General features: G+C 29.1%; 1 protein-coding gene across 1 annotated transcript in view; it reads right to left on the reverse strand.

The window, feature by feature from the left end:
• sdk (sidekick cell adhesion molecule) overlaps nucleotides 1–19,231 on the reverse strand; it is a 297,836-nt gene that overhangs the window by 57,065 nt on the left and 221,540 nt on the right. Inside the window, exons 16-20 of the mRNA XM_075363797.1 lie at nucleotides 17,018–17,230; nucleotides 10,192–10,388; nucleotides 9,730–9,939; nucleotides 6,166–6,420; nucleotides 1,645–1,873 (exon numbers count right to left, since the gene is read on the reverse strand). Coding sequence (XP_075219912.1) covers nucleotides 1,645–1,873; nucleotides 6,166–6,420; nucleotides 9,730–9,939; nucleotides 10,192–10,388; nucleotides 17,018–17,230 — 1,104 coding nt within the window. The remainder of the gene's footprint in view (nucleotides 1–1,644; nucleotides 1,874–6,165; nucleotides 6,421–9,729; nucleotides 9,940–10,191; nucleotides 10,389–17,017; nucleotides 17,231–19,231) is intronic.

A 19,231-nucleotide genomic window follows, 5' to 3' on the forward strand; every position in this document is an offset into this window, starting at 1 on the left:
TTATGTGGCTAGCCACACATACAGTACTGTACTGAAGTTATTTAAATGTGCTGCTATCTAAGGCTGTTTTGATAAGAAAGTCATTATCAAATTCTGTCTGTACATTAATCAAATTAAACTTTTGTCTATACCTGTATATATAATGTTTTTCCAAAATATTTAATTTATTATCATCACACCCTTTTACAATTTTTACTGTATATAAATTTGTATCTGAATCGATGATTGAATGTTTATTGATTATTAAATGGTCTGTAAGATTGGAGAACCCTAACTTGTTGTTTTTATAAGATCTAAAATGTTCTGCAAAATTTGCCCTAAATGATCTACTTGTTTTCCCAATATAAATTTTGTTACGATCATTGCATGTTATTTTATAGATACCATACAAATTATTAGGATCATTATCATCATTATTAATTTTTAAATGTTTGATTATATGATTGTATGGTCTATAAGCTATTTTATATTTTTTATCATTGTAAATGTTAACCAAGTTTTCAGTAATGTTGTAAGTATAGGAATATTTTATATAAATATTTTCATCAACACTTTTATTATTTATGGGTATCAATGTTGTTTCATTATTAGATATTAATTTCTGTTTTATATAAATATTATCAATTAATGTCGTGTTATATCTTTTTTTTACTGCAATACATTTTATAAAATCTATTCCTAAATCTAGTTTTTCTTTATTATTACATGTGTAATGTATTGCTCTACTTAACATCTTTGTAAATGTATTAATTTTGTGTATCCAAGGATAATTCAAACTTCTGTTAATAGTTATTTTGTTAGCTGTTGGTTTCCTATATACATATGTTATAATTTTATTACTTTTACTAATTTCTATGTCAACATCTAAAAAAATTATTTTTCTGTATTTGTCAGTTTCGAAGATAAATTTAAATTATTATGATACGAATTAAGGTTTTTTAAAATTACTAAGGGTTCATTATTTGTAACAGGTTCATAGACTATCAAAATATCATCAACATAACGAACCCATAATTGAATTTTATGATATGGATAATCCCATATATAATTCTATTCTCAAATTCGTGTATATAGATTTCTACCATAACAGCCAATAATCTAAATCCCATAGGTAAAGCATTATCTTGTGTGTAAAATTCATTGTTAAACTCAAAATAATTTTGTTGACATATATTTTTGATGACAGTTATAATATTATCTATAAACTTTGGGTCTTCATTATTAATTTTCAATTTATTTCTTATTTTACATACAGTCTGATCAATAGGGACGTTAGGGTACATGTTAGTTTTCTCATAACTTATCATTTTCGTATTTTCGTTTACTGTTAAATTTGGAAGAAAACGTTTAACTGATGATGAGGGAAAACCTCGAAAATGCTATTAAAAAAAAATAATAAGCATAGGTACAAAGCATTAACAAACTCTGTACTCTTGCTGGTAAACGGTTTTTATACTTTTGTCTTTGAAATATTAGTACAGAGGGGAATATGGACAAATACAATAACAAAAGAATTGTTTTTGCTAAGTTAGTCATATAATCATATATTAAACTGGTCAAAATGTTACTGAATTATTTGAATTCTCAAAAAAACAAAAAAAAAACAAACAATATTCATATATATAATAATATTCTTAAACCAACCAGATTCACGTGTTCTTTCTATAGCAACAGGACTTGGATTAGAATTTCCAACATCATTATAAGCAGTCATAATTATCTTGTACTGTGCAAACTCTTCCAGATTGTCCAATATGTGAGAATTAGCAGTATGATCATCAATTGTCACACTATGCACCACTCCACTGTCAACTTCTATACATGTTATATTATACCCTCTAGGATTACCAAACCAATCAACCTGCTGTAATGGCTGGAAAAAGAAAACAACAAACATAATCATATGATTGTTTTTTAATGACAGTTAAAATTAAAACTCAAACCACTGGTATCAAAAGTGCTATTTTTAACAATTTTAAAATTTCATGGCATTTTATGTGATCTTACAACCAGTTTAAAAAGAAATTATTATTTCAATATCTACTCTCAAAGTTAATTAATTTTATTTATTTGGAATTAAAGATTAAAAACATAAATCAGTGTATTTTCTGCATTTCTGTTTAATGGGTAGATAAATCGTGCTCAAACATGAGTAATTTTTACTAACGGCTTCTGAAAATTGTTATTTATTTAAATATTATTTTCATGTATTTATACATTTTTAATTATTAATAAAGACTTCAACCACTATATCTTTTATTTTATAATTAATTGTGTATTTTCTGTTGCCACTTGATCATGGTTTTACCATGGTTTCTATTAATTCATTCAGTCAAATCTCAGACCAGTTTTTTCCTTTATTTACGATGTAGCACAACTACTCATTCCTAATGCAATCTATAAATTTATATATTGATCAGGATAAAATATTTATTACTAATTTAAATCATTAGAATTTTTATGTACAGTGTTGGAAAAAGGTTTAAGACCACCCCAACAAAACAACTTAATTGTCTATTGATCTTGTACATTTTACCTGATTTACTAACTCAAGTTTTTGTAATATTCTACATTGAAAATGAAAGATTTTCATTAGCAATAAAATTTCTGTAGCTCAACTTGTACATGAGTTATAGCTATTTTTTATACTTACACTCTCTGCATAAAATTGCACATTTTATGGGGGAAAAATTTGTAGCTCAAAAATGGCAGAAGAAAAAAAGAATAAAAATAATAATAAAATTAAATTAGCTGTAATTTTTGGTTTCCTAAGAGAACTGATGGAAGTCTTTCAAAATGATTGCCTGAAAAAAAACATTAAAAGATCTTTGGAAATTTGTAAGCAGCTTAAAATTGTGATGAAAAATCTGAAAAAGAAAAGAAATTCTTTGAGAGACTTTTAAATTTCCCACCTACTTTCATATGGTAGTAAAACTTTATTATTTATGTCTATGGAAGTGGACTGGCACACCTGTTTCATATTTTCCCTCCTTTCAGCTAATTTTAATGCTATTGCTGTGTCTAAATATGAGGTTATAGGTGCATGCATTTTGTGTTTGTGCAATTATGGGGGAGAAACCAGTCTCAGATGAGATTAAATAGCAAATAATGGGTATATTGAAGGCTGGTAAATCACAAAGACAAATAGTTAATATTGTAACAGTGTCTAAAACATGTGTTCAACAAACTATAAAGAGCTATAATACCTTCAGAACAGTCATTGATTGACCTAGGGCAGGTTGTCCAAGGAAAACACCTCCAAGACAAGATCGCCGGCCTCTATGGCATGAGTGGTAGTGTCTTGGTCATTCATTTTAAGGTCCTGGGTTCGAATCCCAGTCAGGCATGGAATTTTCACATACACTACAAATCATTTATCTCATCCTCTGAAGCAATATCTAACAGTAGTCTCAGAGGTTAAAAGAAAGAAAAAGGTTGACCAAGGAAAACATCTACCTCTAAGACAAGACTGTAAGTTAATTTAGCTATGTAAGAAAAATAGAAATACTAGTTGTAGTGATCTTTTAAGAGAACTGAAGGCCTTTTGTGATAATGTCAATGTTACTGAGCGCACTGTGAGCAACAGATTGCATGAGGTAGCCCTGGGCTTGTATTTTTAATACGCAAACTCCTACTAAATGACAACCACAAAAAAGTGTCTTCATTTTTGCAGAGAACTTTTAGGGTGGCTTAGAGAAGTCTGGGAGAAAGTAATTTTTTCAGGTGACTGTTATTTTGAGCTATTTCCTCAACGCAAGGTTTGAGTTCGGAGGACAAAAACAGAAAAATTTCTGCCAGTCTTTGTCGCTCCTACAATTCAACAAGGTAATGATGCTGTAATGATCTGGGCTTGCAACACATCTGAGGAGCCTGGAGAGTGTAAGGTTCACAGTATTTGCCAATGTTCATCGCTCCACTAACTGAGCAATGAACAGTGGCAAATACTGCGATCCTATGGAGCAGTGCTGATTCCTTCTGCTCAAAGGCTCCTTGGGGAAAATTACATTTACCATTAGGACAATGCTCTGTGCCACAAATCCAAGGCAACCAGAGATGGTTTGCTGACAAAGATATTGAGTTACTTCTCTGGCCACCACGTAATCGAGATCTTAACCCTATTGAAAATCTTAATCAATATGGTATATTGACAGCCAATGGAATATGGAATTAAGTGACGCAAGAAGAATGTAGAAAGTTGATCCATTAATGCCTGATAGGATTAAGGCATTAACTACCAAAATATTTTTTGTATTACTTTTTTATAAAATAAATATATTTTAATAAAGAAAAATGGTGTTTTTAGTTGATGGTCTTAAACTTTTTTTGACAATGTATTAATTTGAGTTTGTGAAAGGTCATGAAACTTATTAAAATTACTTAGTTCAGAACCGAAGTATAATAATTTTTCTTACAGCTTAATACAAATTTCGATCACATGATAGATCTTAACAGTAGTGATGATATTACCAGCCTTTTTTTTATAGTCAGCTTTAGTTTTGTATGTTCTGATGTAACATGAATGTTAATTTATGTTATTACAGAAATTATAGTTTAGATTTAAAACAAGGTAACTCTAAAGTAGATACAAATGTTTCTCAGAATGAATCAATCATTACAATAATTGTTTTTAAAAAAAATTTAATTTGTCTTTTCAGAGATATTTTTCAAAAATATTTTGTGATGTCATCTTACCAATGCTAATATTAAACACATGTTAGATGAACATTTTTCATTTCATTTTTCTATTTTTGTTTGGTGTATATTTATCTGCTTAAAATAGATTAACAATTCTGGTACTTACACTCTTAAAGAATTTGAAAGACCATACCATTTGATAACAAACTCAGCCAATTTACCAAACCAATATAATACAATACAATATTTACCAATACAGAAAAAAAAATTTGACAAGTAACATCAAACTACTCATATAAATTTTATATTTTTATACATTTGATTTGCTACACATGCAGTTCCAACAATGAACAGAGTGAAAGTGCCAGTTCTAGGATTACATTATGCTGTCTGAATTTCAGTGTGCTTGGCATAGTGATTTATTGTGATATATTCAGTCTGGTGGAAGAAGACAAAGACAAATCATTTCACTCTATACTTTCCTAAGTATGCCTGTAATGGACTTTGTAATTTTTAGCATCATAACTATGCTAATTTCAAATATGACATGGGTCTTGCATGTGTTACCTAACACAACTGCAGTTATCCCTTTCTATCCCATTTTCATGCCACATTCGAGTGCACTGAAATCGTCAGTTTATCATGTCTCAGCATAGCCTGGATTTTGATATCCATTGTAAATGATTGTCAGAATACATCTGAGCACAGGCTTTTAGAATGCAAAGAATCGTAATTATTTTACTGATTCCTACATTCTGGTGGGATTTTTGTAAACAATAACAAACAAAGGAACAATTCTACTTATTCTGAAAAGCATGTACGTGGCATTCTACCAAAGGATAATTTCAGTTCTTATTCAGTTACAGTTCTGTTAGTAGCATTGTTCCTTTCTATTTACACCAGTTTCCTGATCATTATACAAAGTACTCTATTGTTATTCTGAATCAAAATAATTATTTAACATTTCTATTTTTTGCTTTCTCTAAACAATATCAGGACAAAATTAAAGTGAAATTTTTTACTGTTTTCAAGAGTATCATGAAGACGACTCTGGGTCTGAGGGTGAAATAAATGACACCAATGAAGACCCAGGTTATGAAGTTAAGATATTGCAAGGTATGCTCTGAAGTGAGAAAGTTGAATAAAGAAGAAAAGAAAAAAATTACCTGGTTCTGCCCAGAACTTTGTATCTGCATTAGTTAAAATAATTTTCAAATAATTTTTTTTTATTTGATATATTTCTAGTTTTTATTTTGTCACATGAAGTTCTATATATATAAAATCACTTTTATATTTTTTTAAGAAACTATCCAATTTTCAAAATAAATAATTGATCAGACATGAAAAGCTAAACAAGCTAAAAGAAAGTGGATAAGCTTTCTTTCATATAGTGCAACATTCTGTTGAATGTAGATCTTATATAACTTAAGAAAATATTGCAAAAAAAAACTGCTAGAGTACTAGCCTCCAAGCTAGTTCAATAATATGGGATTGAAAGTTATAATACTAGCAGTATTGAGGAATACTTACAATCCAACGGACACGAAGTTCAGTAGCACTCATAGCACGAACTGTGACATTGTTTGGTGGATGAGAAGGTGGTGCTTGGATAGTTTGAAATTCTTTAGTCGGTTCTGAAGGAGGTGAAGGTCCAACAACATTACAAGCAATTAATCTTAGTTTATAAAGTGTGAATGGCACTAATCCTACAACTGTAAGAGTCATTGCATCTGGGCTAGATTCCTCGAACACAGGGAACCAAGTTGTATTTCTAGCTGTTTGTGCCTGAAACATAAAAAAAATTTAATGAATTATAAACTTAGCAGTTATATCTTATAATAAAAAATATAAATACATGCTTGCAACAGTCTCTCTCTCTCTCACACACACACACACACACCCAGCCAGCCTGGTTTGATTATACCCCATTACACCCCATTTGATTATATTTCAGGGGTAAGAGGCTTAGAATTAACTGGTAAGCTGATCTCCCTAGCAGAGTGGTGGTGTGCCTCTCTTTCACTCAGAAGTTTCTAGGTACTGAACTTAAATTCCATGGACCTGGGTCAAACTTGAATTCCATTCAGGCATCTTTTCATATGCCATAAAGCTTATTTCCTGTTATAACAAACAGAAGTTTGGGTAGTTGTAATTGGATGTAGGCCTGTAGGTTACTGGAGGAAGAATTAATAAATATCCCAGCCACTAGTTTGGATTTTTGCTATATATGGATAGGAACACAATCCTATGATAAGCCAACAAGCAGTGTTGATGACAATGCTGGTGGTAGTATGATCAGTAGCAGGTAATTGAATCCCTATACTATCTATACAGGAAAAAGGGATAAAGTTATAAAGAATAAGAAAAGGCAACTGTAGAAGATCAAAACCACAGGACTACTTTGGGTGATTGAAGTAGTTTTCCGTCTTGCTTGGAACAAATCTACACTCGTTTATTCTCCTGGTTAGCTTTCTTCCTTTTACACCATTTTATTCTCTAAGGGAGTATTACATCATCTTCCAATCTTCACATATCCCAATTTTCTCTTATACTGTTTACATTCAATGAATTCTATATGTCATGTTCTTTCTTATTTTGCTTCATCTCAAAACTGTCATATCTACTGCTTCCGCCCTACTCTTCATCTCTTTCAAGTTTTTCCATGCTTTTATTATTATTTTTTTTTTTGTGAATCATTGTATCTTTTCATGATAGTTTATATCTTATCAACAATACATTATCATAGATATTAAAAAAAAAAAAGTTACTTCATGCTAATCTTAGGCCTTTTGACACATTTTACTTAACTGTTTCAATAAATCTGGCACACCACAAAATTCTCATTCAGTGAACCAGTAATTATTTTGGGGGAAGCTATGTTACTTAGAAGGGTGGTTCTGTTTGAAAATCCTCTTCAATTCTTTCTCAGAACGTGACTACCCAAACGATAACACTGTAATCATATTTACTGTGATTATATTTTTAAAAAACATACCCACAGACAATGTCATAGCTTTTAACGCTAACCTGATGTTAATAATGTTTTCATCATTATTTTACACTACATCATATTCAAAGTAAATATAGAGTAAACATTTATATTTTGTTTGTGTGTTATAGAGGGATGCAATTTTCTACGAGTTTATTAGAATATTAAGAATATTTTGATACCTTTACTATATTTATCAATTTACCACTAGCATGATTAACCCCTTACCAGTATTTGATAGAATATTCCGACAAAGTCAATGTGCATGATTAGGGCCTTTGTTGGAATATTCCATTGTCAACTTTTTGTCTAGTTTTAATTCATTCTCTGTCATAATATTCCATCATTTTAAATAATTTGTTTTTAGTAGTATTCTGAAATGATGGATGATGCTAGTTGTTAGTTTTAATACAGTGTAAAGTAAGAGAGTTTCAAGTGTATTTGACCGTTTCTGCTGAACCGGCTGTAATGCGAAGTAGTTTATTTACCAGACTGTAAGCACTATATTTCTTATTATATCACAAAATTCTGTAAATATACCAGTATATAAGTGTATAATTGTGTACATATTTTGTGTGTAAGTAAAATTATAAAGCCAATTGCACTAATATTTTGTATATAGATGAGACTGACATTCTGCAAATATTGTATGTATGTATATATATATATATATAGTTTGTGTATGTGCATGTGTGTGCAATAAAGTAAGTTTTGCAAGCAAAAAATTGTTTTCAAATTATTTATTAGGGCATTATTACTCAATATACATACATTAAAGAAAATAGAACAAGAAAACATTAATTTTTGTAAAAAGGGGTTAAATAAGTGTTCAAGAACTTTTAAACATTTTTCAGATTTAGATTTTTTTTTATATGTTTTTACAGGAAGAAACTAAAAACTACAACCAATTTAAGTGAGTGATGTGCAACTAAAAATGTTTTATTTTTTCATTCATTTTAATATAATCATTTAAAAATTTAAGGAAAATTATCATAAGAGTTACTGAACACTAGAATTAAAAATGGTTTTTCCTTTTTTTACCAATCTGGAGTTAGAATGTTTATATTACAAATGTGTAAAATAATACAAGGACATCTGTTGCATATTTTGTGTTAATTCACATATATTTTTATCATTCAATTAAAAAATAAATAAGAAGAATCATTTTAATAAAAGCTGCAGAATTTTATATAATAAAAAATTACAAAGAATGATTGAAGTAGTATAGAAATCAAAAGCACAATGGTGTCATGAGAAACGTTCTCAATTCTGCTATCAATTATGGATAAAAAAACTGGAAAACATTTTTAAAAATATTTGCATAGAGAGTAGCAATTTACTATAGTGAAACATGGCCACTGAAAAAGAAATAAAAAAAAAGTGGAGGTCTTTGAAATTTAGTACTGAAAGATGTTAAAAATTAGGTAGATAAAGTATAAATAGATGAATAATTGTCTAAGATGACTAGTGAGGAGAGAAATTTGTGGCTGAATCTAAAGAGAACTAGTTTTTTGACCGTATATTTAGATATCCAGATTTAATTAATTTGGTAAAAGGGGTATTTGCAAAAAATAAAAAATGTAGAAGACAAAAACTGAAATAAATAAAACAGTTTACTAAGAATTACAAAGTATTTTCTATGCTGAAGTTAAAAGATTATCACAGAAAAGACAGAAATGGAGAATATCGTCAAAACAGCCATATGATAGATGGCAAAAAATCTTAATTTAAGTTACAATAAATTTTTAATTTAATTATAAGGTCTGACTATTATTATTTTTAAAACTTTACTTTATTTTCTTAATTTCTGTTTTCACTACTATACTTAGCACATCCAGTACATATTGTACATTTACAATCTTTGTTTGTTTCTAGATTGTCTGCATATTATACAAAGTTTTAAATGTAACTTATATTGATGTACACATTCTGTTTTTCTATTTTTCATATTATGGTTGTAGTAAAACTGTTCTGTTATAAACTAGCCCTTCTTAACTGTGTTCAACACTTCTATATCTAAAGGCATTCCCAAATAAGAGACATCTCTAACGAGTATTTAGAAGACATCCAAAAACTAGTACAAAGTAATTACATAAATAAATTACCTCAACTATCCATTTAGTGATGGATGAATTGCCATCAAATCCTGGAGTAAATTGTAAAACAACAGAAAATGCTTCAATATTAGTAACAGCTAATTTTGTTGGTGGTGACGGTAATACTGGTTCAACACCTGACTGAATAGTAGCAATTCTTGCTGGACCAGGACCAACTCTTGTCCATGCACGTACTTCAAACCGGTAATGTGTTGTTGCCTAAAATAAACAAACAATAGACAATTTATCATCATTAGTTGCCATTGAATATAAATACACTAAAATAAATATTAATAAATTAATAATAGACAGTATATGTATAAACCATACACAAAATTCAAAGTAATAATTAAAATACTATGTACAGCTTATCAATTTTTGAACCTTCCATTATAGTTGTTTATTAAAATACAATAACTTTTTAAAAAAAGACAGAAAAAAAATGAAGTGTAATTAATAACATAAACATACCTGCAGATGATTTATTTTAATGCTAAATTGACTTGCTGTTAAATTTTCAGTCTTCACTGTATCCAGCTTATCCTTAATGCTATATGTCAATGTATAACCAGTCAGAATTCCATTCATTTGTGAAGGTGGTGACCAAACTACTTTGACTGCTCTATCTGATATATCTTCAAATTGTAAATTGGCTACCTCACCTGGTACTGAAATTATACCAAAGAAATAAATCTTATTGATAGGTAAATGAGATACAAATATAATTTCAACATAACATTTTTTAAATTCTGTGATTCTGAGAACCAAAAGGGAGGCTTTTACTTAATTTTTTTTTAAATACAGAGATAATAAGTGCAACAGAATAAAAAAATCTTGTCTTGCTTCATACTGAATCTTTTTCAGGTAGTTCATGGAGTCAACTAACTCAGAATGCAATATCCATGATAAACAAACAGTATTTTCATTTTACTTTATTTTTAATTTTTTAGTTGAATATTAGAGGAAACAGAGTGATTTGTAGTGACAGAACTTCATGTTGTTGAGTGTTTAATATGCATTAATAATATTGCATATTAATATGCATTAATAACAGGTCAACAAAAAAAAAAAAAAATCATTTGGAATTGACATAAAAGTAAGTGAATTAGAATGTATTGTTTATGCTGAATTTTAAAATGAAATCAGTTTTTCTTCATCGCACTCAGATTTTTAGTTAAGACTAAAATATTGAGAATCTTCTTAAAATAATCAAGTACAATAATAATAATAATAATAATAATAATAATAATAATAATAATAATAATAATAACTACAATTAAAATTCCTACCTTTATTTTGCAGACACTTATGCCTATCTTAATTTTGTTTTTCTTATTTTCCTTTTATGTTCAGTGAAGTCTTCTCTTTTTTTCATCCAGCAGTAGTATCATAGATTCATCCCATCTCCTTGATAACATTGTTCCATCTGCAATATATCTTGGTGGAACCTTTCTTCTTGTTCATCGCTGATATCACCCAAGTATAAAGGGAAAAAGTCCAGATGAGAATCTAAAAAATTAATTTTCAATGACATTCTGCAGCCTAAATTTTTGTAGTTCACTGAGAGTTCATTTATAAGCAGATCATGGTTTTCAGCTTTTTTTGTTTCCAAGAAAACCAGTAACGACATCTTTGAATGATTTATATGCTGCTAGTTCTTTAGGATTCAGTTTGCTGTCAAATATATTTTCACAAATTTTTCTTATTTGTGGCCCAATGAATGTTTCCTCTTTTAATTTGGCTTCACTTAATTGTGAAAAACCTCACCTAATTATTTAGAGTCATCTTCTTCTTTATCTAATGCTTTTACAAAATTCTTCATCAGGCCTAGTTTTGTGTGTAGAATTGGTAAAATAATATGATCTGCTTTGACAAGGGGAATATTGACAACATTTTCCTTTCCTGGGGTAAACTGATTTCTTTTTGGCCAGTCTTTAACTGCGTAGTGTTTATCTGTAGTCCGACTATCCCACAAATAACAAATATATTTTGTAAAGCAAGTCTGGAGACTGAGAAGAATCTCTATCGCTTTCAGGTCAGCAATGAATCGCCATGACTGTTCATCATACTTAATAGCTTTTAACATTTTTGACAGACTTTCATATGTTTTTTTCATTTCTACAGCATGTGCTATCGGTGTACAACAAAACTAATTCGAGTTATGTAACAACACTGTCTTTCAGCTTCTTTTTGATGGGTAAATAAATGTCAATCATGAATAACATATTCAATGTCCAATTCAGACATCAGCCTCCTAACATCATGGCAGGAACAAATTAAAAAATCTCTTCTAAAGTATTTCAGTAAATTTTCGTTTCGATTTTTATACACTGAAATTTTAGTATCCTTGTTTAATAAATTCCATTCTTTAAGACGTGAACTTGGAGTTCTGCATGTTGTTTTGACAAATACAAATCGTGAATTTATGTCACTAAGTTCTGCTTGTGTGATGAGGTGAGGTTCAGTATTTGATTCTTCTGGAATGTAATTAATATCTATTGAAGTTGAGGATTCATTAGTTGAGCCTTCTGGGGAATCAGAAATTTCTTTCCAAAAAGCTGGAGCAATTGGAATCAGTAAATCAACTACATGAAGTACTGGCCTCATAGCTGAACATTTGGGTATGCAGTACTGTTTTTATTGTTTGAATTGAAACCAATAACATTTGTTAATCAAAAATAGCAGTTATCATAGTGGTTAGTAGGCTCTCGCCAAGGTACACCAGAAGGCAAATGCTCTTTTTTCCTTTTAACCACTGGGTTAGTTTAACATAGCACTTGATGCATGCTACATGTTAAGCCCAGGATTTATCGGTCCCCCAAGGAAGTCAAAATAATGTTTATAAGCAGTTTTAACAGATATGATACTGGTTTACGTTGACTTTTCACGGTAAATTCTCCGCAAACGTAACAAAAATATTTGGAAAATTTTTACAAGTCCAAATTTTATTCATTGTAAAATTCAAAATGTTGTAATGAATAAAAGTAAACTGAAATATTACAGAAATATTTACTTAATTAGAAAAATAATTAAATTTTAATTTATAAATACTTAATTACTTAAAATACTTCATAAAATTGTTTCACCATGGAGGGCAATAAAACACAGCATGAAATACACACCCACATGCATTCATGCACAGATACACATACGTACACACAACCAAACCAATCTTGATGTTCAATAAAATAATACCAAAGTTGTTCTGTCATAAAACTCTTTTCACTAAATTCATGGCATCACTTGTGAAACAATCTTTATAATGTGTATGATAAAACCATTACCACAACTAAAGAACACACAAGTCATACCAAGAGCTGAACTGATGCTGAAGAAAATTTCATCACGTTAAACTACTCATAACTTGACTCATTGACATGTCTATACATGTCTGGCTTGACATGAAATGACATCATTCGATTGTAATGTACCAAATATAGGTCTACGAGCATGCATCACAATATAAATCAGATGTGAATAAGCAAACATACAGACATATTAACTTATTTGTATTGTTTGTTTCATGAATGATGGAACAAATAAATTTAGGGGGTTGTAACTTAAGAATTTTATATGATGGGTTGTCTCAGAATACATATTCAGATTCAGCATGCAAGATACTATGTAGAACACCTACTCCTTTTTCAGTCCCAAATTTTATGTTGACCAGTGTAATTTAAATAAATTTAATTCTGTCAATCTCTTACCTTATTCTGGCATTCATGAATACTTCCTGTGCTTGTTACAAAGGATTAAAACTGACATTACTTGGCTGAATAGAATTTAATTAAATAGAAAACATGACTATTTTTATATTGCTTTTTTGTTGTTGAACCTGTACTGTTTTTATTATAGACAAAAATATAATTAACTTAATTAGAGAACTAAAAAATAGATTCACTGTAAAAGTTATAGATGTAATTGTGTGTGTGTGTATGTGTTTTTAAATATATATTATTTTAATCATATAATAAAGATGAGGTTGAATAAAAATAAATGCTATTAATATACAAATAAGAACTGCGAAAGAGAATTTTAAACTTTTTTAACTGTGTTTTTCAATACAGTTTGTAGCGATAGTAAAATAAAATTCTATAATTATAAGTCAAACCAAGAGCTTCATGAGTGTCAGGTTTTATAGTAGTCTTACTAGCATACTATGAATATGATAAATGAAGGTTAAAAACATTTGTTAATTACATTATGAAAAGCTAGCACAGTATCTGGTGTTATTATAGTAATTTTTTTATGGAGGGGATAGCTACAAGCCTAGAAAGATATTTTAGTTGTAAGAGTTCCTAATTTAATCAGTTCAGTTATGTATCTGTAATGAGTGGCAGAACTTCAACAGTCATTAAAGTTGAAACAAATTGGCAGTAAAATTTAAATAAAAATCAACAAACACATGCAAAATTTTCTTATACAAATCACTACATACTACAAAATAAGAAAAAAACACAAATTTAAGAAATAGTAGTATAGAGATCGTTATTTTGCCTTATAGTAAAATCCAAATTATACATACATATGTTAGTTGAATTTATAACAGATTACAATTAAAAAACACAGTTAATCCATTAATTACTCTAAAACATTTTTAGAAGCCTTCACAAACTCCAGTAAATGTCTTTTCTATTAAAAATAAGAGGTTTCAGTGCCAAATGTAGGTTGATGAATGAGTTAGTTGTTTGTTTTGATACCAATATTAGGTAGAAGTAGTCCCACAATTGTGTACTGCATTAAAATTGAGTAATAGACTGATGTACTTCAACTAATATATTGATGTAATACAAGCAATATTGTAGGTTTGGTGCAACATTATATAAGGTTGAGTTGATATCTTGATATGACAACTAAAGTCATCAACTGGCAATAACAGTGAACAATCCTCCTTCCTAATAAATACTCGTACAACTTCAAATAAGTACTCTTTTTATAGTATTTAAATTTAAAGATGTTCATATATAGAGAGTGAACTGGAATAAAAAACCAAAAGACTGGGTGACACATATTAAACATAAACATTTTAGTATATAAGGGATAAATATACATAAGATTTATTGAATAAGGCTAATAAATAGGCTATAATAAGGTTAATAATAAATAAGGTTATCCAATCTGAACCAGACCTCTTGTATCAATTTCATCTCCAATATTTGTTTTCAGCTAAATCTTTAACTTTTTGGTATCTCCCATTTACTTTTAGATCATTTCTCATTTTTAATCTTTTCCAGGCTCTCTTCTTTCCACCTTCTATTAATTTCTTGAGCATTGTTTTAATCAGTGCTTCTTACCTCATGATGTTTCCTGGCCTCATTCTGAAGAGTACTATTTATGCTTTAATTATTTTCATTTCTTATCTCATTCTTTTTCATTTTGTTAATATTGTTAAGTGTTAAACATAACACTTCACAATATGCTTCCTTGAGTCTATCATCTTAGTATATAATAACTATCTCTATTAAATGCTTTTGTAATAGTTTCACTTGAACAATTCCTCCATCTTTTGTTTAGACATTCACTGACTTATTGTCTCCTATTGTCATTAATTTTGGTCAAGTGAATGGGAAATGTATAGTCTTATTCCATGTCATCCAATGGAATTTAAATGGGATGGTTTAAAAGAGTGATGGATTTTCTTCTTTCATTTAAATATATAATGGTACATAAAATTATCATTGTAAATAATATCATAACAGCAAGAATTCATCTGATACTGTAATAAAAGTTCAACAAAATTTTGAGACAATAACTAAAAAAAAAAAAAAATGTGTACATAAATGGGCCTAAAAGGAGAGGGAGGAAACCTTGGCGTCAATCAGTACTTCTCTTTACTGTAGCCATTGCAGGTGGTTATGCTAGCCACCAAACATTACTAATTAAAACTTAATTTTTTTTTACAGTCATCATATTTTAAATACATGGTTAAACCTACAAACTGAAGACACATAATTGGGTGTTTATGTACTATAAAAACTTGTATATTATGATATTTTTTAGTTATTATTTATATGCAAGTTATTCAATGAGATATAATTTAATTTTTACCAGTATTACAAAAAGCTTTCATATGAAATCTTGGAAATCATACAAGTCATGAAAATGAACTGGAGTTAGAGGATATGATGAACAATTTCTGTCCTCCTGACGATACTAGTGTGTCAACAGAGAAATAAATAAATGAAAAACAAATGGAATTAGTTTTATAACAAATATTTTCCAACAAATCTATCAAAATTCAAAAGTTCTACTCAGCCATTTAATATTATATTGGTGACATCATAACAAACACCTATTGTCAGTCATTAAACAGTTAAGAATAACAAAGATATGTACAGTGTTGTTGTTGTCAGGACACTGTTTTATTAAAACAGTGTCCTGACTCATCAACACATAACTCAAACAGTAAAAAGGATTCACAGAAAGAAGAAAAGAGTAAAAAGGGGAACCAAAAATTTTAATGAAAATTCTATATTTCAGGAACTGTAGTAGTTACAATTATAAATACTGATATTTTTTTCTTTGAAATCTTAGGATTCTGAGCTCAAAGAAAAATTGTGTATTTCACCATTTTTCAAAAATTCACATTGGGGTTAAAAATTGTTTGATGAAAATACAGGATTTTCAGAAATCAGAGGTGTTGAATTCATGAAAATTGATATTTAGATATTAATTAAAAATAGAATTATATGCATTTCACAATTTAAAAAAAAATCCAATAACGGGGAAAACTTTTTATGAAAATATATGAAGCTGAAGGTGTTATAGCTTTGAAAACTGCTAGTCAGACAATTCTTTGGAAACAAGAAGACACATGTTACACATTTTTCAAAAATCCAATTTGGGGTGGCAAGGGGGTGGATCAAACTTTCATACAAAAAATTCTAAATCTCTACAATATGTAATGAATAATGATTCTATTCTAGGAGACAGCTCTGGTCCACTTTCTCCATCGTTTTAGTTTTCAAATTTGATAAGAAATATCTCAACTAAGATTTAGACCAATTTAAATGTAAATACATCAATTTTCCAAAATTCCCACAAAATATCAATCTTTAATTATGGTAGAAATTTAATAAAAATGTAATATTTCTTTTGATAACTTATTCTAGATACAAATCCAAAATATAAAGGAGCAAAGGCTTGGGAGAGCTAATACTGGATAATTATAAATGAATTCATCTATTATAAAATAAATCAAAAAACAAACATAAATTAAAAAATTATTTATCAATATGTAGAAAAAATGTAATATAATAATTAAACAAATAAAAAAATAATAATAAAAATAACCTACCATCTTCTTCAGTGGTAACTGTAACTGGTTCACTTTGAACTCCATCACCAGGATCAGTAAAACACAAAACAGTCACATTATACTGCATGTACTTATCAAGACCAGACATCACAGCTGTCTGCTGAGCAAGAGGATCAAATAAACTTGGAGGAACTGTTATCATCACTTGTGAAGATGATGATGATGATGAGGAAGGTATAGGTGATGATGAGACTGAAAAAAAATTGAAATAAGATACAGCTCTTAATGTGACAGTCTAGAAATGAATAAATAGTTGACACATTAACACCTTAAATGCTATATACCTGAGTATAACCTGTGTAGAGTAGTGTGGATGGATGACCAAAGCTGTGTGTAGTTTGCATCCTACATTTAATTAAATTACAACTGGGATGCGAGCTATTCTCATTTCTCATGAACAGGATATATAAAATGTTTCTTTAATTCATTTTGAACGGTTCTGAGTAGCTCTTACCATGATCTGTTATATATTTTGGAAACTATGTAATTTTATTCAACATGTATTTCTTACCGGCAAAAAGCTAGGTTATGGCCACTTCATTCGTGTTATAAAAACTGCTATAGGTAGACATCAACACCATTTTTGATTTCTTTTCTATTTTTTTTTTTTTTTGAGTCAATTGTAAAACTGATGAAATCCAAAACTAATAAATATGCTAAATGTATAATAGATAAACAAAAAAGAAATAATAAATTGAAAACAAATAGCGTTTGGAGTAAATGAGAGACTATCAAATTACATGAAATATACTCATTTTTTTCTATAATTTTTCGCATGTGTTGTAAAAGAACCTAAACTTAGACATTACTGATTCACTAATAAATTTATAAATCACTATATGCACCATCTCTTATGTCTAGAGACTGGTTTTTTGCAATTTTATCAAACTTTCATGTAAATGATAATTTAACAAGTTTAAAAAAAAATCAACTTGGACATGACCCAATGCATAAAATAAGGCCACTGCTAAACAATATGTTTGAAAAATTTCCTGAATCCTTTCAATCATGTGAAAATTTGACATTTGATGAGGGTATTTGTGGTGTTAGGGGCCAAACACGGTTTTATGTGTACAATAAAAACAGGCCAGATAAAAATGGCATAAAATTAAATATTGTCTGTGATTCTAAAACAGTATATTCTTCGGCTTGAAGTGTATGCAGGCAAAGGCAACAAAAGTAATACTGTAATTACTGTCTTACAAAGAGTGTTGAATGATTATTTAGGTAAAGGCCACACTGCTTTCATGGATAGGTTTTACTCTTCTCCTGCAATATTTGATTTCTTGGGGCAGAATAAAACAAAAACAGTTGGTATATGTATGCCAAATCGGAAAGAACTGCCAGATGAAAATGTAATAAAAAATATCAGAAACTGAAGTATGTGAAGAAACCATTTACTATGTACAAAATGGAGAGCTACACAAGGTGTGCTCATGTTATTGTCACTACATAAAATGACAACTAGTGATGTTCAGGTAAGGGCTAAAGGAATTATGGTTGTAAAAAGAAAACCTGATACAATACTTGACTACAATTTGAATAAAACAGGTGTAGATAAAACGATCAGATTATAGCCTATTTTTTCTTTCCATTCAAAGCAAACAAATGAAGTGGTGGAAAAAATGTCATTTAGATAATTTTATTATTGCAGTTGGTGAAAAAAGTGAAGTTTTATCTCGACAAGCCACACCATCTGCAGTCACATCAAACAGGCTAACAGGTGATGACCTGTTAGCCTGCAAAAATCCCAGCCACTGAAAAAAAATCAACCTACAAGATCCTACAAAGTTTGTTCTGAAAAATCAAAAGCTGTCAATGGTTTTTAAGGTTTTATAATTAAGGTTATTAGTAAACTATTTGGTGGTGTCCTGATTGTGGGGTTGCTTTATGTTTACCATACTGCTTCAAACTGTATCATACTAGAGCTAATTACATCTAAAAAAACATTTTTTTATTATACTGACTAATATTTTATTTATTAATTAGGAAGCAATTTTTTATTAATAAAATAAAACTTGTGTCCTTTGCTCATAATTATAGTATTTAAAAATTTTATTGTGAGAACAAATATTATATAAACATTATTACAATTGTTTCAGACAATTTTTTCATCAAATTCAAACTATCGTAACATTTTTGGTAAATATAATAAAATTATGACTTTTTAGATTATTAAACTACAGATTGTGA

The sequence above is a fragment of the Lycorma delicatula genome, chromosome 4 (assembly GCF_047948215.1).
Source record: "Lycorma delicatula isolate Av1 chromosome 4, ASM4794821v1, whole genome shotgun sequence".
NCBI classification, from domain to species: Eukaryota; Metazoa; Arthropoda; class Insecta; order Hemiptera; family Fulgoridae; genus Lycorma; species Lycorma delicatula.